This window comes from Mytilus edulis, chromosome 9 (assembly GCF_963676685.1).
Source record: "Mytilus edulis chromosome 9, xbMytEdul2.2, whole genome shotgun sequence".
In the NCBI taxonomy this organism is placed as follows: domain Eukaryota; kingdom Metazoa; phylum Mollusca; class Bivalvia; order Mytilida; family Mytilidae; genus Mytilus; species Mytilus edulis.
Window position 1 is genome coordinate 16,399,939 of NC_092352.1, and position 22,313 is coordinate 16,422,251.

A 22,313-nucleotide genomic window follows, 5' to 3' on the forward strand; every position below is an offset into this window, starting at 1 on the left:
TTTAAGCCGGTGCACACTTTATTTTAATAGAAAACTTGGGAGGTCAAGGCTGATATAGCAACTCAATGGGAATTTGATATAAAGTTTCTTTTAAGGAATATATGAAAGTGAATTAAAATAACCAATGCAGGACTGTTCTGGAGAAGGTACTTCAAAACCTTAAAAAAAAAATATTCAAAATTTTAACCTGACGAAAAAATAAAACATTACTCCAAGGGGCCAAAATTGGTCTTTTGTCCAAATTTTCTAAAAAACAATATAATTTCTGTTAGCTTTTTCACGTATCATTTTGCATTTGTGCATAAATTTACTATAAAATCTTAGCACAATTTATTTCTGGAAAGTCTGCAAATTCCTTTTTCATACTGAAAGTCTTAGGTATTGATTTGAGTTACACTGGATGACAAAAGACTATGAAGTTGACACATTCATGAAGTAACAAACAAAATATGTATGTTTATTCTATGTTTAATCAATAGTAAAAAAATCTGACAGCACTGAGAAACAAACAACACAGGCATGAGAAACTTTCTGATTTAAAATACTACACAAGAAGCATAACAAAAATGTCACAAACATAGAATACAAATAAACACTGAACAATAGTGCTTCTTATAAAAATATCAATTATATAGTATTTTTTATGAGTATTCACTGGTGGTTTTTAGTTTGTTGTAATTTTAAATCTTCTGCAAACTTGGACAAATTAAAATTACTCTTAATTTACTTGTTCAACAAGGAAAATTAAAAAGATATGTCTCATCTGTTGGAGAGCTGTGGTGTAGTGGTTAGTGCATCAGACTCAAAATAGAACATCACTCTCTCATCTAAAAATTTTAAATTGGTTTAAACAAATCTGATATATTGGTTACAATACTATATGGTTATTTCGGAATTTCTAAAAATAAGTAACTTCCATTTCTCTCCTATGTTCAGAACTTCAAACTGGCATATTTATAAAAATGCATCAATTAATAGTAGTTCTGGTTCAATAATCTTAAAGCTCTTATACCAGATTTTATGAGACAGATGCAAACAGGGCACAATGCCATGCATCTCTTTAAAAGTTTACTACAAACTTTACAACATATGAAAGTGATAAAAAAAGGAAAATTAAATAATACAACTAAAATCTACATAAAGTATAAAATATAATTAAAAATTGTTGACAAAAAAGTTTACATTTTGGAGCTTATATAGCCCTACAATTCACTGAAAACATTTTTTTTTATTTATTTCATTTTAATGTAGCCTAATTTTCTATAAAAGCAAATTAACAATAAACATTTTTCAGAAATTCAGCAAAATACATAAATTAGCTAAAGCATAAGTTTTGTAGCCCTATTAAGGGACCATTTCAGGAATCGTGAAATATTTGTTTTTAAATTTTTGGATAACTATATATACCTCAAAATGCCTTTCACGATTAAAGAAAATTTCTGAAAGATAATTGGAAAACATTAAAATTTTCTCAATCTAAATTATTTTATCATCAAAATGTCAAAACTTACAAAAATATCAACTATTGACAAGAATATCAAATCAAAACATGTGTATAAAAATAGCACAATAACATTTATATCTATATCACAGATTTATCATGTACATGTAAATAAAACATGGTTATTTATGTGTTTATAGACATGAAGCTTTTACTTAGTCTCTAAAGTAAAAAAATCATTTGGAAAATTTGCACTCTTAACTATAATGAATACACACAAATAGCCATATTTAGTTATAAAATCACAGGTCAAAATAATGCACAAATCCCATTAACATATAAATAACACAACAACATTATCAAAATTAATGAAAAAAAATGTTGTTACCATTTTTCATTTCTACATATTCACACAAAATTCTCAACACCACAATTAGTAATACTTCTATGGTAAAACAACAGGGAAAATGCTCTCAATTTGTCAATTACATTTTTGGGTTCATTTTATTCCCTAATAATATTAGGAACTTACTACCTTTTATTTAAAAAGATTCACAAATTCCTTATCCAATAATCCAAGATAGTGCTTTGTCATGGAAATGAAAATTCTATCTATACTCCATAAAGCTTATTTGTGTTATTGATAGAAACAAAAGTCATTCCATACCCGTAGCCAGGGGGGGTTCGGGGGGTTCTGACGAACCCTCTCTTGAAATCAAATAAGCACTGTTAAAGTCAACGTTTTGTTCAAATTGTGACTGTTAAAGTCGAGTTCATGAGTCCAACGAACCCCCCCTTGGAAATTCTTGGCTACGGGCCTGGTCATTCTTCAGTTTTTATGTTTATTTTTTACATGTTCTAATTGTTTCAATATCTAATAAAAAATATAATTCCTTACATGATTTGTCATTACAGTGATTCTGGGTGCTATAGCAGACCAACACATATCACAGAATTATTAAATTTTTGAATTCAACAAAAGTTTACCTGCAGACAATTTCTAAAAATTTACAAGGATAGACAGTATTAACCCAAATTGAAAAAAAATGTGCTTGTGTCACATATTGATATACATAAAATTAGAAAACAATAGATTCCAATTGGTCTTAATTTAAGTTCATAAAACCAGACTTGTTGAAAGTAACTTTAGTTTAACTGAAGACCAAACACTATAAAAATAAGGATATTGAATCATCATGTCTGTCCTCTTCATCACATATACGATTGGATAACACTTCTTTCCTTCTAGTAAAAAAAATCACAGTTTTGTTTAATAATTTGACACAATTTGCTATGATTGTTGATTATTGTGAAAGACATCAGGCTGTAACCTCCTCAGCTCGTGGACTCATTTCCTTTCCTGTCACTGGCTTGTTGAAAGGAAGCAGACAAAACACCTGTAAACAGATTAACATATCATTGTCAGCAATAGCTTTTTATACAGAACAAGTGTGGACACAGATCAGTGTGGATAGTAATTGTTTTAATTTGGACAGTGATTTCTCTATGAGTTAATGATTTGGTTGTGCCAGCAAACCAATTTTTCCAAAGCTATTTCTTACTATGATCATAAGTTGGATCTGTTAAAATTATAGTATTAAAAGAGTTAGAGTTTCTTTCACAAAACAAACATTTGATTTAATGAATAGTGGTCAGTATACATGTTTTAAACATATGACTGTCAATAAGACATGAACCAAAGAATACAAGGAAACAAAACAGCTATTGTGCAATAATGATCCTATACAGGTCTAACTGAAATATTGCTTGGACAAATACATACATCACTATGTTATAACTAGAGTAATAAAATATGACAATGACAGCTCTGACAACTTATTTGATTCTCAAAAACAAATATGTTATTAAAATAGATGCTAAACTGAGATGTTCTGTTAACTGGATATGTAAGTCCTTTTAACCATGAGTTGTACACCATTGCAAACAAAATTAGGCAACAGGGTGTGATGTAAACACATTTCCCTGAAAGAAGTATTCTCTTTACAAAGATAAGAAATCTTACCTCCTATACATTTCTAGAAATATCATTGGTTAAAAGCAACCATGTATATTTAATAAGAGGTTAGTAGGTGTGGTTTATTTTTATACAGTTTTAGTAGCGGTGTTACATCCTTTTACAAATTGAAGGTAGTTTTTGGAAAACAGAAACCCAAAATGACTTTTCCCTCATATGGTGTATGTCCAATAGAATTTTTGTCTATAATTTTGCCACACTAAAAATGTTTTCATGATCATAGTAATAAAAATATATATTTGAATAGAAACATTGATTCCTTTAATTTATGGAGTATTTTGCCATTTTTTCTGTCTTCAATGTCCTGTTTCTTAATCAATCATTCCTAATTTTGGCGTCAACCTAAACTTTTTGGGCAAATTTCATATATGCACTGTTCAAGAAAGACGTCTACCTTTTTCACAACCTGGTATGAGCTCATATGTGTCCGATCAGCTAAAAATCTATTTTTTACTATCTTTGTGACAGCTATCATAAACTATTTTGTAGATTTTATTACCTATTATAAGTATACTATGTACTTTGACAAGCATATTCCCAACATGCTATCATATGTTTTGCTGATATAATTTACTACATCTTTATTACATCATGCATAATATATTTCCATTTAGAGCACAACACAATTTTACCTCTCAAAGACTTAACTAAAGAAGGATAAAACCAAATTATATGTGTAATTATAAAACTAAGTCTTCAAAAAGTGGATTTCTTCTACAGAAAAGAAAATGTATGACTTTAACTTTACAATTTATTTTCATCAAACTATCAATCAATCTTATTCAAACTTTGTTTGCTAAATAACTGCATACAGCATCTAGTATCATTAAACCAGGTTTAACTCAAAATTTGCACTGATAACTGTGTATGGACCACATCAAGAATATGATCAGATGATAGTCTTTGTTCAATCAGTTAATAATGTGTTTTTCAGTTTAGTATGTAACTTTTTATTTTCCAATTTTGATGCTACCATAAATGCTAGGAAAGTACATTGGTTGGTTATTATGTGAGGTTGAAAAATGTTATAATTTGTTGAATATTAATTTGTTTGGGTTTTTATTTAAAGACTAATATTGTAGTTAGTTTTGGCTGTTTATAGAATACTTTGTTTTTTGTAGTAAGCATGTGAACTATATTTTTAGACTATTTACACATGTAGTTCATGTATTTTGTTAGTAAGTATATGAACTGTCTTTTGTAAGCATCCCACAGTGGTAAGATAGTAAAAGAAGATTATTTCAGATAGTTTAATACAATAAAAATATAAGTGATATCCTTAAAAATCCCAAAATGTGAAAGTAAATAATTATAAAATGGGGAAACACACAGTTGACAGATTCTAAAGCAATCGCACTCTGAAATGGCAGTTTCTAAAATTCCGTACGGGTAAAATCAATGGTTTAATATTTGGAATGTAATAATCTAAGCAATTACAAATAACATTAATTTCCATTTATTTTTAAAATTCCTTTTGTTTTGTACTATTTAGAAAATGCATTATGTATAACTGTAAATTCAAAAATAATTGCAAAGGTTTTTATTAATGGGAATAATGGGACTAAGTGAGTATCACAATAATAAGAACTGGCATTCTTATATCTGACATCGCAATAAATAATCTCGCATTGTTGTTTGTTTTTCATAAATAATAGTAATAATTAAAGCACACAATAGTTTATGAATTTACAGTAGATTAGTATAACTAGATAAAGTCCAACCTTCTATTTTAGTCAAAAAAGTCTGTTTTGCAGAAAAGCTCTATGTCTGATAATAAAATTTACAACTTTAAAAGTACAATATATAGTGTAGTATGTATAATTCCTCATATAAATTAATTAGATTAGCATATATTTTACCCCAGTGATTAGAACTATCAATCTTAGAGAATGTGAGGAAGGATTTGTCACTATACAAATCCTTGCTGTAAGTTAGTAATGTGTTGTTAAATAAAAACTCAAAATGTTTACCTTCAGTCTACTTAAAAAGCAGTTTTAAAATTTCTGCAAATCAAAGTTTCATGTTAGTTATAAAGCAAAATTAAATGGAAAATATCTCTAGTATTAATCAAACACAACCATGATGAAGGTCAAAATATTGCACTTCAGCAGTATCCATGGGCTAATTACCTTTCTGTAAAAAATCTTATTTCTAACAGTAGTGTAAAATATAAAATATGTACATGTACAAAAAATAATGTGCAAAAAAAGATTTAAAAAAAAGCAGTGTAAATTGACTACATTATGAAGTGTTGTTTTATAAAACAGAAGAGAGTGATTGACATTTATGATAATCTATTCAGTGTATAATGTGGATTTGTTTGTTTTTGTGAGGGTAGGAATTCCCTTTATTGCAAGTGTCAAATATCTGTTTTTCACTACTGTAGGTGCCAAATGAGCATTAATTTTTTGTTCGTCATTTATCAAATCTCATTTTGTAGCTACTGTTTGAGTCAAATAGAGTAAATTTATCGTTAACGTCACTTTAACAAATATTCTACTGTTCTTCTTCATGCGAGGTTCCCAATTCCTATCCTCTTTCATGTGGGGTTCCCAATTCCTCTTTCATGGGCACAAATTTTAGTGGATTGAGGAAAAGATATTTGATTTCCTGGTTTTAACCAACTCTGAATACTACCATACTACCCTTATATATAACTCTGAATACTACCCTACTACCTTTGTATATAACTCTGAATACTACCCTACTACCCTTATATATATTTTAATTCTGTTACAACTCTGATTACTACCCTACTACCCTTATATATATTTTAATTCTGTTACAACTCTGAATACTACCCTACTACCCTTATATATATTTTAATTCTGTTGTACATTTTTTATTCCATGGTTAACATTTATCAACAAAATCCAGAAAAAATCAAATAAATGATGAAAATTTTTAAAAAATCTGAAAATATTATGATGTTATATGATTTGTGTTGACTTTTTTGTCAACTTTCTGCTCTTCACAATATGTAAAATCTCCAAATAAATTACAGACTTTCATGAAAAAATAAGAATGAGGCAACTAAAACAAAACTTCAAAACAAAACATGACATATTGACCTTGTCCCAGTCCAAAGTAATAAAGGAAGCTAATTTATTTCTGAAGATGTTTAAATCAAAATAATTTAAAGCATTTTAGTGAACTCGATAATTCTTTTAAAAATTAACTCCCTCTATTTTATAGTTTCAATGTATCTATACAATTTATAACTCTATAGCTACCAAAACAGGAACACTTCTGTTATGTACATTACTTATATTCTGAAATATGTTTGTTATGTCATGTTTCCAATTGCTTTAATTTAAACCCTCTAAACAACACAATTTTTCTTCAGGTCAGTGAATGGGATTTTTGTTGGCAAATTTTCATCAACTTCATTAGGGTCATATAGTGTTATAAAAAAAAACTGGTATACATCACATCTATTGTATAAAATACAAAATATGTAAATTTCTGCTAAAAATGAATTAATGCTGGTGTCCATTTTACATTTTATCGATTGTCTACCATGGTAAAAATCAACAGAATTTACATATATCAAACTCAGGGAGGGATACTAATCAAAAACATAGCTTACTTTTCTCGTTGAGAGTAGACTTTGAACTTTGTGAAAAATTGCATGGTACTAGACAGAAAACCTGCATAGAATAAGAAAAGCATATAACATACATCAAGAAAAATAGTGCAAGATACATGTATAAAGTTAAAAACAGTGCCATGAAATGTGTCAGCATAAAATAAAAAACAGTAACATCTTGTCAGAAAAAACTAAATTCCCCAATTATCTATTTAAACATCATTTCATGACATTTTTATAAAAATAATTCTATTCTACAGCCATCAACTTATCAAGTTCAAGAATTCCCAGTTTTGAAATCTCAAAATTACCATGTTTCTTAAAAGTAGGACCATTAAAGCATTTTTAAAATAATTCAATTAATTGCCAGTTTTATCCATAAATATAGAAACTAAAAAACAACTGTCCTTACAATAATGTACTTTGACATAGATTTAGTTCCTTGTTTCTGTTAATATGAAAAATTTAATTCTTTGTCCCTAAGAGCTGCTCCATTAAAACATGCATGGAACCCAGGAAAGGCACTCTGAAAAAACTTATCTGTGTTTCCGTGTATTTTGTTAGAGAATTTCTTAAGTTGGTTCCAAAGATGGTACAGGGTAACTCCATTTTCAATGTACCTTCCCTGGGTATCATGTATGTTTTGATGGACTCCTATATTCAATTTTATGGCAGTGTACTTTATTTAAGTTCAAGATTTGTCTTTTGAGTTTTTCCTAATGCATATCTGGAAAGGACTACTATAAAAGTGTGACTTTTGACATGCCAAAAACCAGGTTCACCCCATTACTAATGTGCCTGTGCCAAGTTCTTGAGTATGACAGTCATTCAATAATAAGCTGTTTCAGAACCTAAAGCACTATGGGGCATTTCACTGTTTTTACCCAAAAATAAAAATAATGTCAAGCCATTGGTGGACTTTCCATGGTTAAGGACTTTTTTTAAAAACCTAGCACAATGTTGAAGTGTTCCCATTAAAGGGCATACAATACAGTTTTGATCCCGTATTTACATTTTGATAAAAATTTCCATATAGACCATTTTTTACCTGATTATATCAAATATGTAATAAAAAATATACCTTTGTGTGCTACTTTTTGAGTAAAATGAGGTCGAAATTTTGTATATTTGCTCAAAATTCAGATTTCTGGCCGTATTTTCCCTTTCAAAAGAAAGACATAACTTTTTTGTTTTAAAAGATAGATACAAAATGTTTTTTGTTAAATAATTTGTAATTTCTGTTTTTTATAAGTATCCTTAAACATTATACATTTTTTTTCAGAAATAACTCATATTTATCAAGTGTTCAAGAATGTAGATAAAACATAATTTTTTGCTGTATATTTATCAAATTTAAAAAAATATTTACGTTTTCATGAAAATTGGCACACATATTCTTCTCGCGTAAACAAACCAAATGGCATTTTAAAACAGAGGGGTCCATGAACTCGTTTTCAAGTTAAATAAGTTTGAATGATAAAAATCAGTCGAAAACTGAATCTTTTCCCGATAAGTCATAGTTTGACGTCGTGAAAATAACATTTTACTTTAGCAACGTCATTACCTCCCCTGTAACTTTACTGTATGCCCTTAAACATATTACCATAGTGCATACCTGATTCTGAAACAGCAAATTTCTTCAATGAATAAAAAAAAATTGTTACCGGGTAAGCTAAATATAAGGGATGAATCATGATGTAATTTTTTTTTATTTGATACAGAATATAAATATGCCTCCCTCTTTCCAGTGTTTATGTTTTTGAAGTCTCCTTGATTGATCTGATTTACAATTTACATTAAGCATAACTTTTAAAAAGTACAACAATTTATAATAACAAATATGAAATCATGCAAAGTATTTAATGCAGTTTACAAGAAAAAGAAATATATACTGTGGATTCATTTATTTTTTCGTGGGTATCAATTTTCGTAGATTGTTGAATACTTGCATTTATTCGTTGATATTTGATTTTGTGGTTTTGCCACTTTCTGTGTACAAAGCCTATAGAAAATATATTATTCGTTGAACATTTGAATTCATGGTTCACCTGTACCCGAAAAACCCACAAAAATTGGTATCCAACGAATAATAATGAATCCACAGCAATAAGACTATAACAGTAAAACCTTTCCTGAACTACAGGTTCTACTGTATAGCATCACAATATTTGTGCTTTGACAAACCTGATCTGTTGAGTACAGTTTAAAAGAAGCATTTGGATTAGTTATGACATATCTCTTTGACGATGGACTGGTCTGTACTTCATTAGTGTCACGGAATCTGTACAAACCAATACAAAGTATTCCTAACTTCTTTAGTGCATAAAGGAACAAGTCTCCATAACTCCCCTCTTCCTGCAATGCATAGTTTTTAAAATAAAATATTGGTTTTATAATTTATAAAAATAAGACAATTTTATATAAACAATAGAGTACTAGTAATGATTTACAAGTTACAATGAACAATATAACTTTAATTTCACATTCAATGGCTTTAAGTATTATTTACGGGTATATAAACTATTTCCAATGATAAAACCAGATATACTTTTAAGGGAATTGATTGACAAGAAAAGAGATTAGCATTCTAAATTTGCCATCTACATAATCTTCATCAAAAGCATGGTACGTTCTTGATACAAACCGAAGAGTAATGGAATGCTATCAAATGTTTAATTTACCGGTAATAATTTCTATTGAAATTCTGTGTAATTAAGCAGAAAAAGCATGTATGTAGTCAACAAAGTTATGAAGAATATTTAAAACAAAAAAACAGTCTCGAGCCATAAATTTCCTTCAACTACCGGTGGTAGCTCAGGAAATTTCAACTTCTCTAGAAAGGTATTTTTGTAAATACCACCCAGGCTCCCAAAAAGCAGACTTAAAAAAATTTATCGTATAAAATAACCGCGATATTTTTTATATTAACTCAATGAGAGCTTAATAATGTATATTTAAGTCTGTATATATGTTAATTTTACCCCAAACCCTGAGAGTGGTCCTTCAAAAAGTGATAGCTGAGCAACTCTGCACCGATCCCTATTGGCTAGCACACTAGGAGTACAGTATCCTCCTCTCATTCCGGCCCCCTCAGCAAGGATCTGTTCTAACTCAGGTGTAGCTCCTCCCGTCACCAGTGTTCGTATCAATGTTAAAGCATTGTCATTAAAATAACTCTGTAAATATATCAACATGTTCAAAGGTATAAATGATTTGGCCTCAAACTCCTGCACCATTATCATAATGGTCAACTGTATAATTTACCTTTTTATCTTACAGTGGCTATCTTAAGTCCCCCACCCCCCTTTAGATCCTTGTTAACCTCTTCAGAGAATCTACCTACTGGATTTATCCTTCATTTGTTCTTTTTCTGAATTTGTATGAAATTTTACCACTTCATGTTTAAACAATCAATTTTCCTACCTTAGATAACTAGAGGCTCTCAAGAGCCTGTATCGCTCACCTGAATTTTCTTAGGTTTTTGAAATTATATTAAAAAAGATAAAATTTGGCTACAAAGTAACAACACTTGGCCAGCACCTCAAAAGGCAAGGAACAAACATGTTTGGTTTCATTTAATTCAGTGGTTCCTAAAAGAAGAAATTTGTATGTATTTTCCATAGGGTCATATGTTAAACTAAGTCTCCTGTTGGCGGCCATCTTGGATGATGGATCCGCTACAAAGTAACAACACTTGGTCAGCACCTCATAAGGAACAGTCATGCAATGTTTGGTTTCATTTCATTCAGTAGTTCTCTAAAAGAAGTCATTTGTATGCATTTCCTATAGGGTCCTATGTTAAACTAAGTCCCCCGCTGGCGGCCATCTTGGATGATGGATCGGCTACAAAGTAACAACACTTGGTCAGCATCTCATAGGGAACATTCATGCCATGTTTGGTTTTATTCCATTCAGTAGTTCTCTAAATGAAGTCATTTGTATGCATTTCCCATAGGGTCCTATGTTAAACTTAGTCCCCTGCTAGCGGCTATCTTGGATGCTGGATCGGCTACAAAGTAACAACACTTGGTCAGCACCTTATAAGGAACATTCATGCCATGTTTGGTTCCACTCCATTCAGTGGTTCTCTAAAAGAAGTCATTTGTATGCATTTCCCATTGGGTCCAATGTTAAACTAAGTCCCCTGCTGGCGGCCATCTTGGATGATGGATCGGCTACAAGTAACAACACTTTGTCAGCACCTTTTAAGGAACATTCATGCCATGTTTGGTTTCATTCCATTCAGTGGTTCTCTAAAAGAAGTCATTTGTATGCATTTCACATTGGGTCCAATGTTAAACTAAGTCCCCCACTGGGGGCCATCTTGGATGATGGATCCGCTACAAAGTAACAACATTTGGTCAGCACCTTATAAGGAACATTCATGCCATGTTTGGTTTTATTCCATTCAGTGGTTCTCTAGAAGAAGTTCAGAATGTAAAAAGTTAATGACGACGACGACGACGACGGACTACGACAGACGAAGCACGACGGACGCCAAGTGATGAGAAAAGCTCACTTGGCCCTGTGGGCCAGGTGAGCTAAAAAGAGTATATCTACAAGTTTATGGTACAAACTTGACAGATTTTACAGAATCTATTTTTAAAATCAAAGCATATAGTTCAAAATTAACAATCATCAGAATATTTGACAGAACAGACGTCTTTTTTAAATGAAAGATACAGATTAACTGTTAAAAACACATGGTGTTTTTTTCTAGGAGAGTTATCTCCCCTACTTACAGTACTCATCAATGAATCCAGAACGCTGACAGCAAATGCAGTACCACATGCAAATGGTTGTGTCATATAAAGAGGTGTGTCAGGGTCATCTTCATCATCCTGATCTAAAAACTGGACGTTGGAATCATTGGCTGAAAACAAAGTCAATAATTTTAATGAAAATAGTTGTTAAACTGACTGAAAGATTTGTTATGAATTTCATAAAAAGCTCAATTAAAAGTTTTTACAATGATGAATTTACTTTTTGAATAACTGCATAAAAACAAGGTATAAGGTGAAGAAGCTGCATATTTGTAACTGCAACATTAGAAAGCAGAAAGCATGAATGTGAATAGATTTGTTGCTGTTCTTACTGTAAAAGGGAGCTGTGTAACTAAAATATACTGTGCATTCAACAACAGTTATTTTTTTAATTTGGCAGATCTTAATTGAAGCTCTAAACCTCAGCCTATTAAAAGAAATTGTGACTTCTCACAGTTGTACCAAAAGGCATTTAAAACTACTAACCTAATTCAGTAATTAAAGGTACATTTGAACCACACACTGAACCCCTCCTTGATTGTTTTGCTGGACTGCCTATAGGTGAAAACCCAGGTGGAAGGAAACCTTCAAAATAATAAACATAAGTACAGTTCACCACAAAAAAGTTAATTATATTCTAAAATATAGTAAACAATAGTGCTAATGCTAAATTCCTGCAAATAAAATCAAACTTCAACTTTCAAAAAACACTTTATTATTTGTAATAAAATTTGGTTATAAATGTTTTGACTAATTTGTCATTATCTATTTCCCTATTGTAAAAGATTATTTTAATATTGAGAAAAGGATGTTCATTTAAATCTAAGACATCACTACAAACAAGATGTTCTGATTCTTGAATAGTGTTAAATTCAGATATTATTTCAAAGTTTTATTGTTCAAAGCGAACATGTGACAGCATCAGTTTGAAATAATACAACTCTCATACATAATTGCACTAGTGACTTTCCTTGACAGAATTTTTGCAATCACTTTTAAAAAAATTATATTTTACCAGTATAAATCACTGATTTGCAACAATAAAATGTACACATTAATTTCAAAATTTAACATATATAGCTTTATATAACCTACCTCCAGCTCCTACTCCTTGTGCAGAAGCTTGTAATAAACCTATACTACTCATTAAACCTACCTCCAGCTCCTACTCCTTGTGCAGAAGCTTGTAATAAACCTATACTACTCATTAAACCTACCTCCAGCTCCTACTCCTTGTGCAGAAGCTTGTAATAAACCTATACTATCATCAAATGTCATTGCTTTAATGTTTAATGAACATAAAATGGCTTCCTTGTCCACTAAATGTGGATCATCTAAGTTCTTGTCCTTAGCAGATATAATAACACACATATCACAGAGGTTTACATTCACTGCACGCAGATTGGCACGGTTCAATGGAGAACCCTGGAAAAGAAATATTTAGATTAAAAGTATTGTGACCAGAACTATCAAACTAATGCAATCATTTCAGATGATTTATTGTTTGGGAAAGGCCCTAAAATTACAAAATCAAAAATTAAATTAAAGAACCTTAGTGAGCACGCTCACATACCCCACGTCCCAACATTGCCATTAGAGAAATTAAATAAGTGTAAGAAAAAAAAATTATATAAGAAAAAATATTGAATATTAATTTCCTGTCAATATAAACCTCTTCATAGTATGTCCTTATTATCTACAAAATTTCATGATATTCTGTTGTGTGGTTTCAGAGGAGTTGAGATGACAAACTGTTGCAGAAGTACATTGAAGCAAATAAGTTCAAAGGGGCGCAACTCCTAAAAAAAATAAAAGAATCGTAATTTCCTGTCGATATGCACATCTACATTGTATGTCCTTATAATATAAAGTTTCATGAAATTCTGTTGTGCGGTTTCAGAGGAGTTGAGATGACAAACTGTTGAAGTAGTACCTTAAATCAAATAAGTTCAAAGAGGTGTAACTCCTAGAAAAAAAAATTGAATCGTAATTTCCTGTCAATATGCACATCTACACAGTATGTCCTTATTATCTTAATAGGGTTCATGAAATTCTTTTGTGTAGTTTCAGAGGAGTTGCGATGACAAACTGTTGCAGTAGTACATTAAAGTAAATAAGTTTAAAGGGGCGTAACTCCTAGAAAAATAATTGAATCGTAATTTCCTGTCAATATGCACAACTACATAGTATGTCCTTATTATCTGAAAAGGTTTCGTGAAATTCTGTTGTGTGGTTTGAGAGGAGTTGCGATGACAAACTGTTGCAGTAGTACATTAAAGTAAATAAGTTCAAAGGGGCGTAACTCCTAGAAAAAAAATTGAATCGCAATTTCCCGTCGATATGCACAACTACATAGTATGTCCTTATTATCTGAAAAGGTTTCGTGAAATTCTGTTGTGTGGTTTGAGAGGAGTTGCGATGACAAGAAACAGGACTGACGGATGGACTGACGGATGGACGGACGGACGGGTCAAAAACATTATACCCTCCGCAACCCATTGCGTGGGGTATAATAAGCACGGCAAAAGGCAATGTAGGTTAAAAAAACTTGTGATATATTCTTTTCCCATAACATTTTAACACTTGTGTATGTATTTTTTCTGAAATGCATTGCATTTTGTAATTTTTTAATGCACTTACTCTTAATAGAAAAAAAATTTCATGCAACATTCCTAAAACTGACTTTCATCCTATGAATCTCATTGACTACAAAGTTATCTAGAAATTTAGAGATTAAAATCTTTAATATTACAAATTGCATTACTACAATGATAACATATAATTATAAGTATGCAATAATGAATAACAATACAATAACGAGAAGACAGGTAAAACTTAAAATAGATGAGAAGACAGGTAATACTTACAGGTAAAATAGATGAGAAGACAGGTAAAACTTACAGGTAAAATAGATGAGAAGACAGGTAAAACTTACAGGTAAAATAGATAAGAAGACAGGTAAAACTTACAGGTAAAATAGATGAGAAGACAGGTAATACTTACAGGTAAAATAGATGAGAAGACAGGTAATACTTACAGGTAAAATAGATGAGAAGACAGAATAGATGAGAAGACAGGTAATACTTACAGGTAAAATAGATGAGAAGACAGGTAATACTTACAGGTAAAATAGATGAGAAGACAAGTAATACTTACAGGTAAAATAGATGAGAAGACAGGTAATACTTACAGATAAAATAGATGAGAAGACAGAAAAGATGAGAAGACAGGTAATACTTACAGGTAAAATAGATGAGAAGACAGGTAATACTTACAGGTAAAATAGATGAGAAGACAGGTAATACTTAAAGGTAAAATAGATGAGAAGACAGGTAATACTTACAGGTAAAATAGATGAAAAGACAGGTAATACTTACAGGTAAAATAGATAACTTTGGAAAGTTTTGAAGTGTTTTCCATTCTCTTTTTAAATATTCCTGATTTCCAACTATCACAACATGTTTCAGTTCTTTATAGTGGAAATTGCTTGCCCTAAGTGGCATCACCTGGTTACGTAAACCAACCAGTGGAGAACTGTCATCAGCAAATAAACAAACAACAACATGGTTACATAGTACTGTCATGGACGCTTTGTCACGGTCCTGAAAACAACATAAATAATTCTTTTAATAAAAATTTACAAAAGACTTCTATGGATGTTCTGTCTCAACTGTTTGTTAGAAAAGAATTACATAATAAAGTTGTAACATACACATGTATAGTCAACTCTTGACCAGGAAAAAAACTAAACTGTCCACCAACTATTAAAGAACCATAACAGAAAATTCAAATGAATATAATGTACCCTTAGTGGAATCATATTTACAATATCATCTCATTCAAATGAATATAATGTACACGTAGTGGAATCATGTTTACAATATCATCTCATTCAAATGAATATAATGTACACGTAGTGGAATCATATTTACAATATCATCTCATTCAAATGAATATAATGTACCCTTAGTGGAATCATATTTACAATATCATCTCATTCAAATGAATATAATGTACCCTTAGTGGAATCATATTTACAATATCATCTCATTCAAATGAATATAATGTACACGTAGTGGAATCATGTTTACAATATCATCTCATTCAAATGAATATAATGTACACGTAGTGGAATCATATTTACAATATCATCTCATTCAAATGAATATAATGTACCCTTAGTGGAATCATATTTACAATATCATCTCATTCAAATGAATATAATGTACACGTAGTGGAATCATATTTACAATATCATCTCATTCAAATGAATATAATGTACACGTAGTGGAATCATATTTACAATATCATCTCATTCAAATGAATATAATGTACCCTTAGTGGAATCATATTTACAATATCATCTCATTCAAATGAATATAATGTACACGTAGTGGAATCATATTTACAATATCATCTCATTCAAATGAATATAATGTACACGTAGTGGAATCATATTTACAATATCATCTCATTCAAATGAATATAATGTACCCTTAGTGGAATCATATTTGCAATATCATCTCATTCAAATGAATATAATGTACACGTACTGGAATCATATTTACAATATCATCTCATTCAAATGAATATAATGTACACGTAGTGGAATCATATTTACAATATCATCTCATTCAAATGAATATAATGTACACGTAGTGGAATCATATCTACAATATCATCTCATTCAAATGTATATAATGTACATGTAGTGGAATCATATTTACAATATCATCTCATTCAAATGAATATAATGTACACGTAGTGGAATCATATCTACAATATCATCTCATTCAAATGAATATAATGTACACGTAGTGGAATCATATCTACAATATCATCTCATTCAAATGAATATAATGTACACGTAGTGGAATCATATTTACAATATCATCTCATTCAAATGAATATAATGTACACGTAGTGGAATCATATCTACAATATCATCTTATTCAAATGAATATAATGTACACGTAGTGGAATCATATTTACAATATCATCTCATTCAAATGAATATAATGTACACGTAGTGGAATCATATCTACAATATCATCTTATTCAAATGAATATAATGTACACGTAGTGGAATCATATTTACAATATCATCTCATTCAAATGAATATAATGTACACGTAGTGGAATCATATTTACAATATCATCTTATTCAAATGAATATAATGTACATGTAGTGGAATCATATCTACAATATCATCTCATTCAAATGAATATAGTGTACACAATTGAAATTATTGTTTGTTTCTGTATATCATATTTTTTGTTTGTTTACTGGGTTTGAATTGTTTTACATTTGTCATTTTCTGGCCTCTTATATCTTTCTTTGCAATATGATTTTACTCATTGTTAAAGGCTGTACAGTGACCTATAGATATCAACTTTAACATCTTGAAGCCTCTGGTGTCGAGTTGTCCCATTGGCAATCATTCCTATTTTTATCATTACCATAACAGCTGTTTCTAAAGGACGTGAAGGACACCAGTGGAACATGCCAGTGGAATCAAACTTACCATAACAGCTGTTTCTAATGGACGTGAAGGACACCAATGGAACATGCCAGTGGAATCAAACTTCCTTGGTTCTTCTCCTGGAGCTACACTCTGATCATTTGATGTGTCTACAGGTTCCTTCTCTAAGGGAGGTAAATGTTGTTTACTGGGGCTAGTAGGCCTAAAAATTTAGAGGTTATCATTGATCAATAAATCTAGATGGTTAATTAATATGGTACCGGTAGATAAAACTTCTTTAAGAGTATTATTCCAATGAAAAGGATTGATGTTACCTTTTATAATTATTTAAAATATAATGCTTAATCAGACAAAATTCATCCTTTATATATTAAATGTTAAATGCTTCAGTTTGTTCATTCATGATCATAAAAAAAATCATCACCAACAAAGTATAATACATGTATACTCTGGAAAAAACCAACAAGCTGGACTTTGTGATATTTTGAACTATTTTAAAGATATTTAATTTATACTGACAGATATTGTATCATGGTTATCAATGTGATATATATATATGTATATATTTGAAGGCTCATGCTTTTGTCTATCATTAATCTGAAGAAAATCTTCTCTTAAAGCTCCAGTCCAAAACTTTGTTATCTTAAATTTTTATCTGCATATGCTATTCAATCCCATGTTTTATGCTAACATGTTTTTATGCTTCTTGTAACAGAAGCCAATCTAAATGCATACTAGATATATATTCTATTTGCACATTCCAAATATATAATAATAAACAGCTGCATTATGAGATAGTTGATATGTCCAAACATCTACAATTTTTAATGTACAAGGTGCAAAAATAACTTGAGTAATCTTAAATGACAGTGAAATTGCAAAAGTAAAACTTGTTCAAATCAGTTTTTAAGCTGTCTGTGTAAAAATTTTGTAAGGTTCAGCTAAAGTATTATGAGAAATAATGATATACACATTAAAAATCACGAACTCTTCAATTAATTATGAAATCAAAAGCGATGTAAAATGCACAAAGAATACTGTTGTAAAAGTGTTGTTGACCCTATTATAATGCTAAGATTTAATGAGATTCAGACAAAGGTTAACTCCAGTCATCATGTGAAATATTATAATGCTAATGAACAAAAAAACATATCGAAACACTAAAATGGTTTACAGAAAACAGGAGTGGTTGATGGGCCATAATAAAATGACTTTATTGCAAAGATCACACTTTTCATAACCCTGATTCTAATTACCCTATTCACAACAACCCTGATTCTAATTACCCTATAATTCACAAATTCCCCACAATCATTATCTAACTTATGAACTGCAGCTGCCCCAAGAAAACATTATACATCAGTAACTAATATTTTGACCATTGATGTAAAAACTCTTAAAAATAACACATATCTGAACAAACAATATATCAATTAACCTTGAGACATATTTAGATGGACTGACAGACAACGGAAAATAATAATATGTCACCAGGCCGTTGAATATTGATAATGAAGCCTTTAGTTTTGCCTTTTTTTTTCAATAAAATGAAATCATTTGACTATAAAGATGCTGCAGGCTCCTTTTCCAGCGCACTGAAGCAAAGTACATATATGTATCAAATCATGCGGCTATTTAGTATGCCAGTCATCTTATACATACCCTAAGTCATAAAAACTGTAAACAATAAACAATAAGACATTTAAAGCTTAGAAATAAATTTCTTCCATAGAGATATGAAAATTACAGAAATAAAAATAAAAAACTAATAGATCTACTTCATGCTAATGTGTGGAATAAAACTAATTGCATTTAGTCTTCAAAATGAAAACTATAAAAAAAAAAATTCTTTTAAAACAATCTCTCCTAACCAAATAGACCATTGAATGAATTCTGTGCCAAAACAAGGGAGACTATTTAAATACAAATGTTATATTAATAAAACTACTGAGTGTATTGTCGAACACCTTCATTTGTCTAATGAATGGTATTTAAATATTGAATTTAAAATTCAATTCAATTCCATACCTATTGTCTTATTAGCACTTATTTGAAAATATATATACATTTTGTATGTGAATACAACATTGAAAAGTAAAACCAACAAGAAAAAAACTACTATCTATTCATTCATATTGCTTATGTGTGTGATTTTGTAAAAGGACAAAATCAATGCCTGCATATCAATTCAGCAGTGCATTGATTTACAACATTTATAATATGTGCTTCAAATAATATAACTAATATAAATAGAAGTAAATTTAAAAATTTGAATAAAAATATGCAAAATAGTGATTTCTGTTTTTCTTACTCTTTATTTGCAGTTTTAGACCAAAGCTGTGCCAATGCCCTGAAGATGTCAAAAATAACCATGTAAGTATATGCATGTAATATGATTGAAGGTACATTCAAACCGGTACAAAGACACCAATGGAAGCAGATCTGACGGTTGTTAATCAGTATACATGAACTGTATCACACAATATTAGAGCAACATCTACTCGTATTTCATAGAACTATACATATTTTATTCAATTATAAAGAGTTTCAATTATGTAAATATAGGAAATGAGACAATTTCCAACTAATCATAAATATTGATGTTAGGAATTGATTGACAGTTGAGTATTTAACCTTAATAAGAGCTAGCCATAATTACTACCTTACATTCTCAGTATACATTACATAAATAATTATGATATTAAGTTTTGATTTAAAATAAATGCAGATAGTCCAGCAGATAGGTGCAATATATGAAGGAATTGTGCACTTCGTGTTAAAAGCGCCAAATTTTGCACAAACATACTTCTATCTATACTCTTCACTTTTAGATATGGAGGCAAGCTGGAAATATAGTTCACTTCCGGTAAAATCCAAAATGGCGGATGCATGTTTAAATTTCAATTTTTCTTAGTTCTCTTTCATTTTTTTTAGTTTAAACTACAAGAACTGGTGTTTTACCCTTACAGAAAAATAAGGCTTCTTGCAAATATTTGCGGCAATGTTGCTGCAAATAGTTGCGGCAATATTGCTGCAAATATTCATTTTTCGTATGCAAATTAGTTTTCTTGCAAACAGTTGCTGCAACATTGCTGCAACAAATTGCGGCAATATTGCTGCAAATGTTTGCGGGAAAATCAGTAGCTGTGATTGTTGCAGCAATATTGCGGCAAGTTCATTAGCTGCAATGTTGCAGCAATATTGCAGGAAAATTAATTTCTTGCAATATTGCGGCAATATTGCAGCAAATCTTTCAGCAATTCAGGTGTAAAATTTGAATTAAAAACTAAAAATTAAAAAATTTATGTTTTAATAAAAAAAAAAAAGAATGTCTCTGTCCTCTATAGGTTGAAAATGGTCTCTGTCCTCTATAGGTTGTCGTGTTACATCTGTGTAGCTTTTAGTTCTGTTTCTCTGTAAGTCTCACTGTCCTTAAAGTTGAATTTTCTGATTTCAAAAATACTGCAAAATAAAAGTTGAAGAAATTTAATTAGTAGACATAAAAAAAATAACTAAAATTATAAAGATATACAGATATAAGTTACTACTATATAATTTAATTGTGGATGTAACGTGTCTTCTGATTGGCTGACGTTATTTTGTTATCACCCCATATACATAATTTAGTCATGTGACCGTGATGTCATCAACGTTTTTTCATAGTTTTTTACGGTTTAAAATGGAATTTAGAATTAAATTATAAGAAATGACTGTAATATTTTTTCTGTCTATTCAAAATAACATAAAAAATTTGGTGCTCACTGTTAAATGACTTGCTATGCATGAATTTGTTTCACGTAAAGGGTCAATGTCTAAAAGTGATTAAGTCCTTCTAGAAATTGCATATAACTATTGAATACATTTAACCTCATGCCAGTACTAGGTTGTTATTGTTTTTTTGAATATTTGTTTTTCATTGAACTATAACATAATTGGTCTTGTCTATTCTTTAAAATGTTCATTTTTGTGATAAGTTGTGTATATATATATGAAAGCTATACATTGTTGCCATTTGTTGACAAACCTCTTATTGGCAGTTAAATCACAGATCTCTAATTTAATACCAAACTGCTTTTATTAGAAGATTTCTTGTTTCAATTTAAGTAATGTTATTTCTAAAACATACAGTAATAAAAAGATTTAAAAAAATATCTCCTGTCTTACACAATTTTGATAATATTCATGTGCATAAATCTATTATATAATACTTTTGCCAACTCTATTGAATTAAGAAGACTCTTTATTTATCACTATTTGAACTGTTAAAGAGCATGCACTTATTCAAAATGGTGGACATTCAAATCCATTGTACTTACCAAAAGATGTTGTCCAAATTGTGTGTAAACACAAATCTTCCTGAATCCAAGAGTCATGTCAACTGAAGGCTATCATCTGCACTACCCAGTGTCAATAGAATCAATTGGAACTTTTGGATCTAACATGTCTAAATCCATTGTAAAATTCATATTACTTTGTTCCTGATAGAAGACATCTTTGTTTGTTGTATGCATGCATGTTCATGTCCAGTTCAAATTTTGAATATATGTTGATCAAGGTTGCTTAGGGTATTGTTTCAATGTGATCCCTTTGAAATTTGCCCATAATTATAAATATCAATTGCCTAAATCTTGAATATTTGTTATTTATTATAATAAAAAATTATAAATAATTATAAATACATTTTTTTTATCTTTGGTGTTATAAGTTATAATGGAAATATATACAAAGAAGAAATGCTCTGCCCTTAATTTGGCCTCAAACTCTGTGTACATTAATTTATGGTACTTCCTGTCTTGACCACTACACAGAGATAAATGAAAACCAGATGGGCATGGCACATTACATTTCTATAGCACCAGCTCATATTACTAATTGAGATGAGAAAGATAATTTGTGTATAAATAATTTTAAAATAATGATACTAGAAATTAAACTGCAGGTGAGGCTAAATTCATTTGATGGAAAATATTACAATTAAAAATATTGTTCAAAGAAAAATGTC

At 30.1% G+C, this 22,313-nt stretch overlaps 1 protein-coding gene across 24 annotated transcripts in view; it reads right to left on the reverse strand.

Moving 5' to 3' along the window:
• Positions 1-452: 452 nt before the first annotated feature.
• The window catches only part of LOC139487707 (calcium-activated potassium channel slowpoke-like), an 82,455-nt gene continuing 60,594 nt past the window's right edge, over positions 453-22,313 (reverse strand). For 9 of the 24 annotated variants that reach the window (XM_071272708.1, XM_071272698.1, XM_071272699.1 and 6 more), the window contains 10 exons: positions 19,623-19,661; positions 17,354-17,513; positions 15,206-15,430; positions 13,046-13,253; positions 12,315-12,413; positions 11,808-11,938; positions 10,047-10,241; positions 9,250-9,420; positions 7,066-7,126; positions 453-2,838 (listed from right to left, as the gene is read on the reverse strand). In XM_071272708.1, the coding sequence (XP_071128809.1) occupies positions 2,777-2,838; positions 7,066-7,126; positions 9,250-9,420; positions 10,047-10,241; positions 11,808-11,938; positions 12,315-12,413; positions 13,046-13,253; positions 15,206-15,430; positions 17,354-17,513; positions 19,623-19,661 (1,351 nt within the window). In that variant the 3' untranslated portion in view covers positions 453-2,776. Of the gene's footprint in view, positions 2,839-5,446; positions 5,480-7,065; positions 7,127-9,249; positions 9,421-10,046; positions 10,242-11,807; positions 11,939-12,314; positions 12,414-13,045; positions 13,254-15,205; positions 15,431-17,353; positions 17,514-18,973; positions 18,989-19,622; positions 19,662-22,313 lie in introns of all 24 variants that reach the window. The other 15 variants (XM_071272715.1, XM_071272711.1, XM_071272704.1 and 12 more) reach the window with 5 other exon arrangements.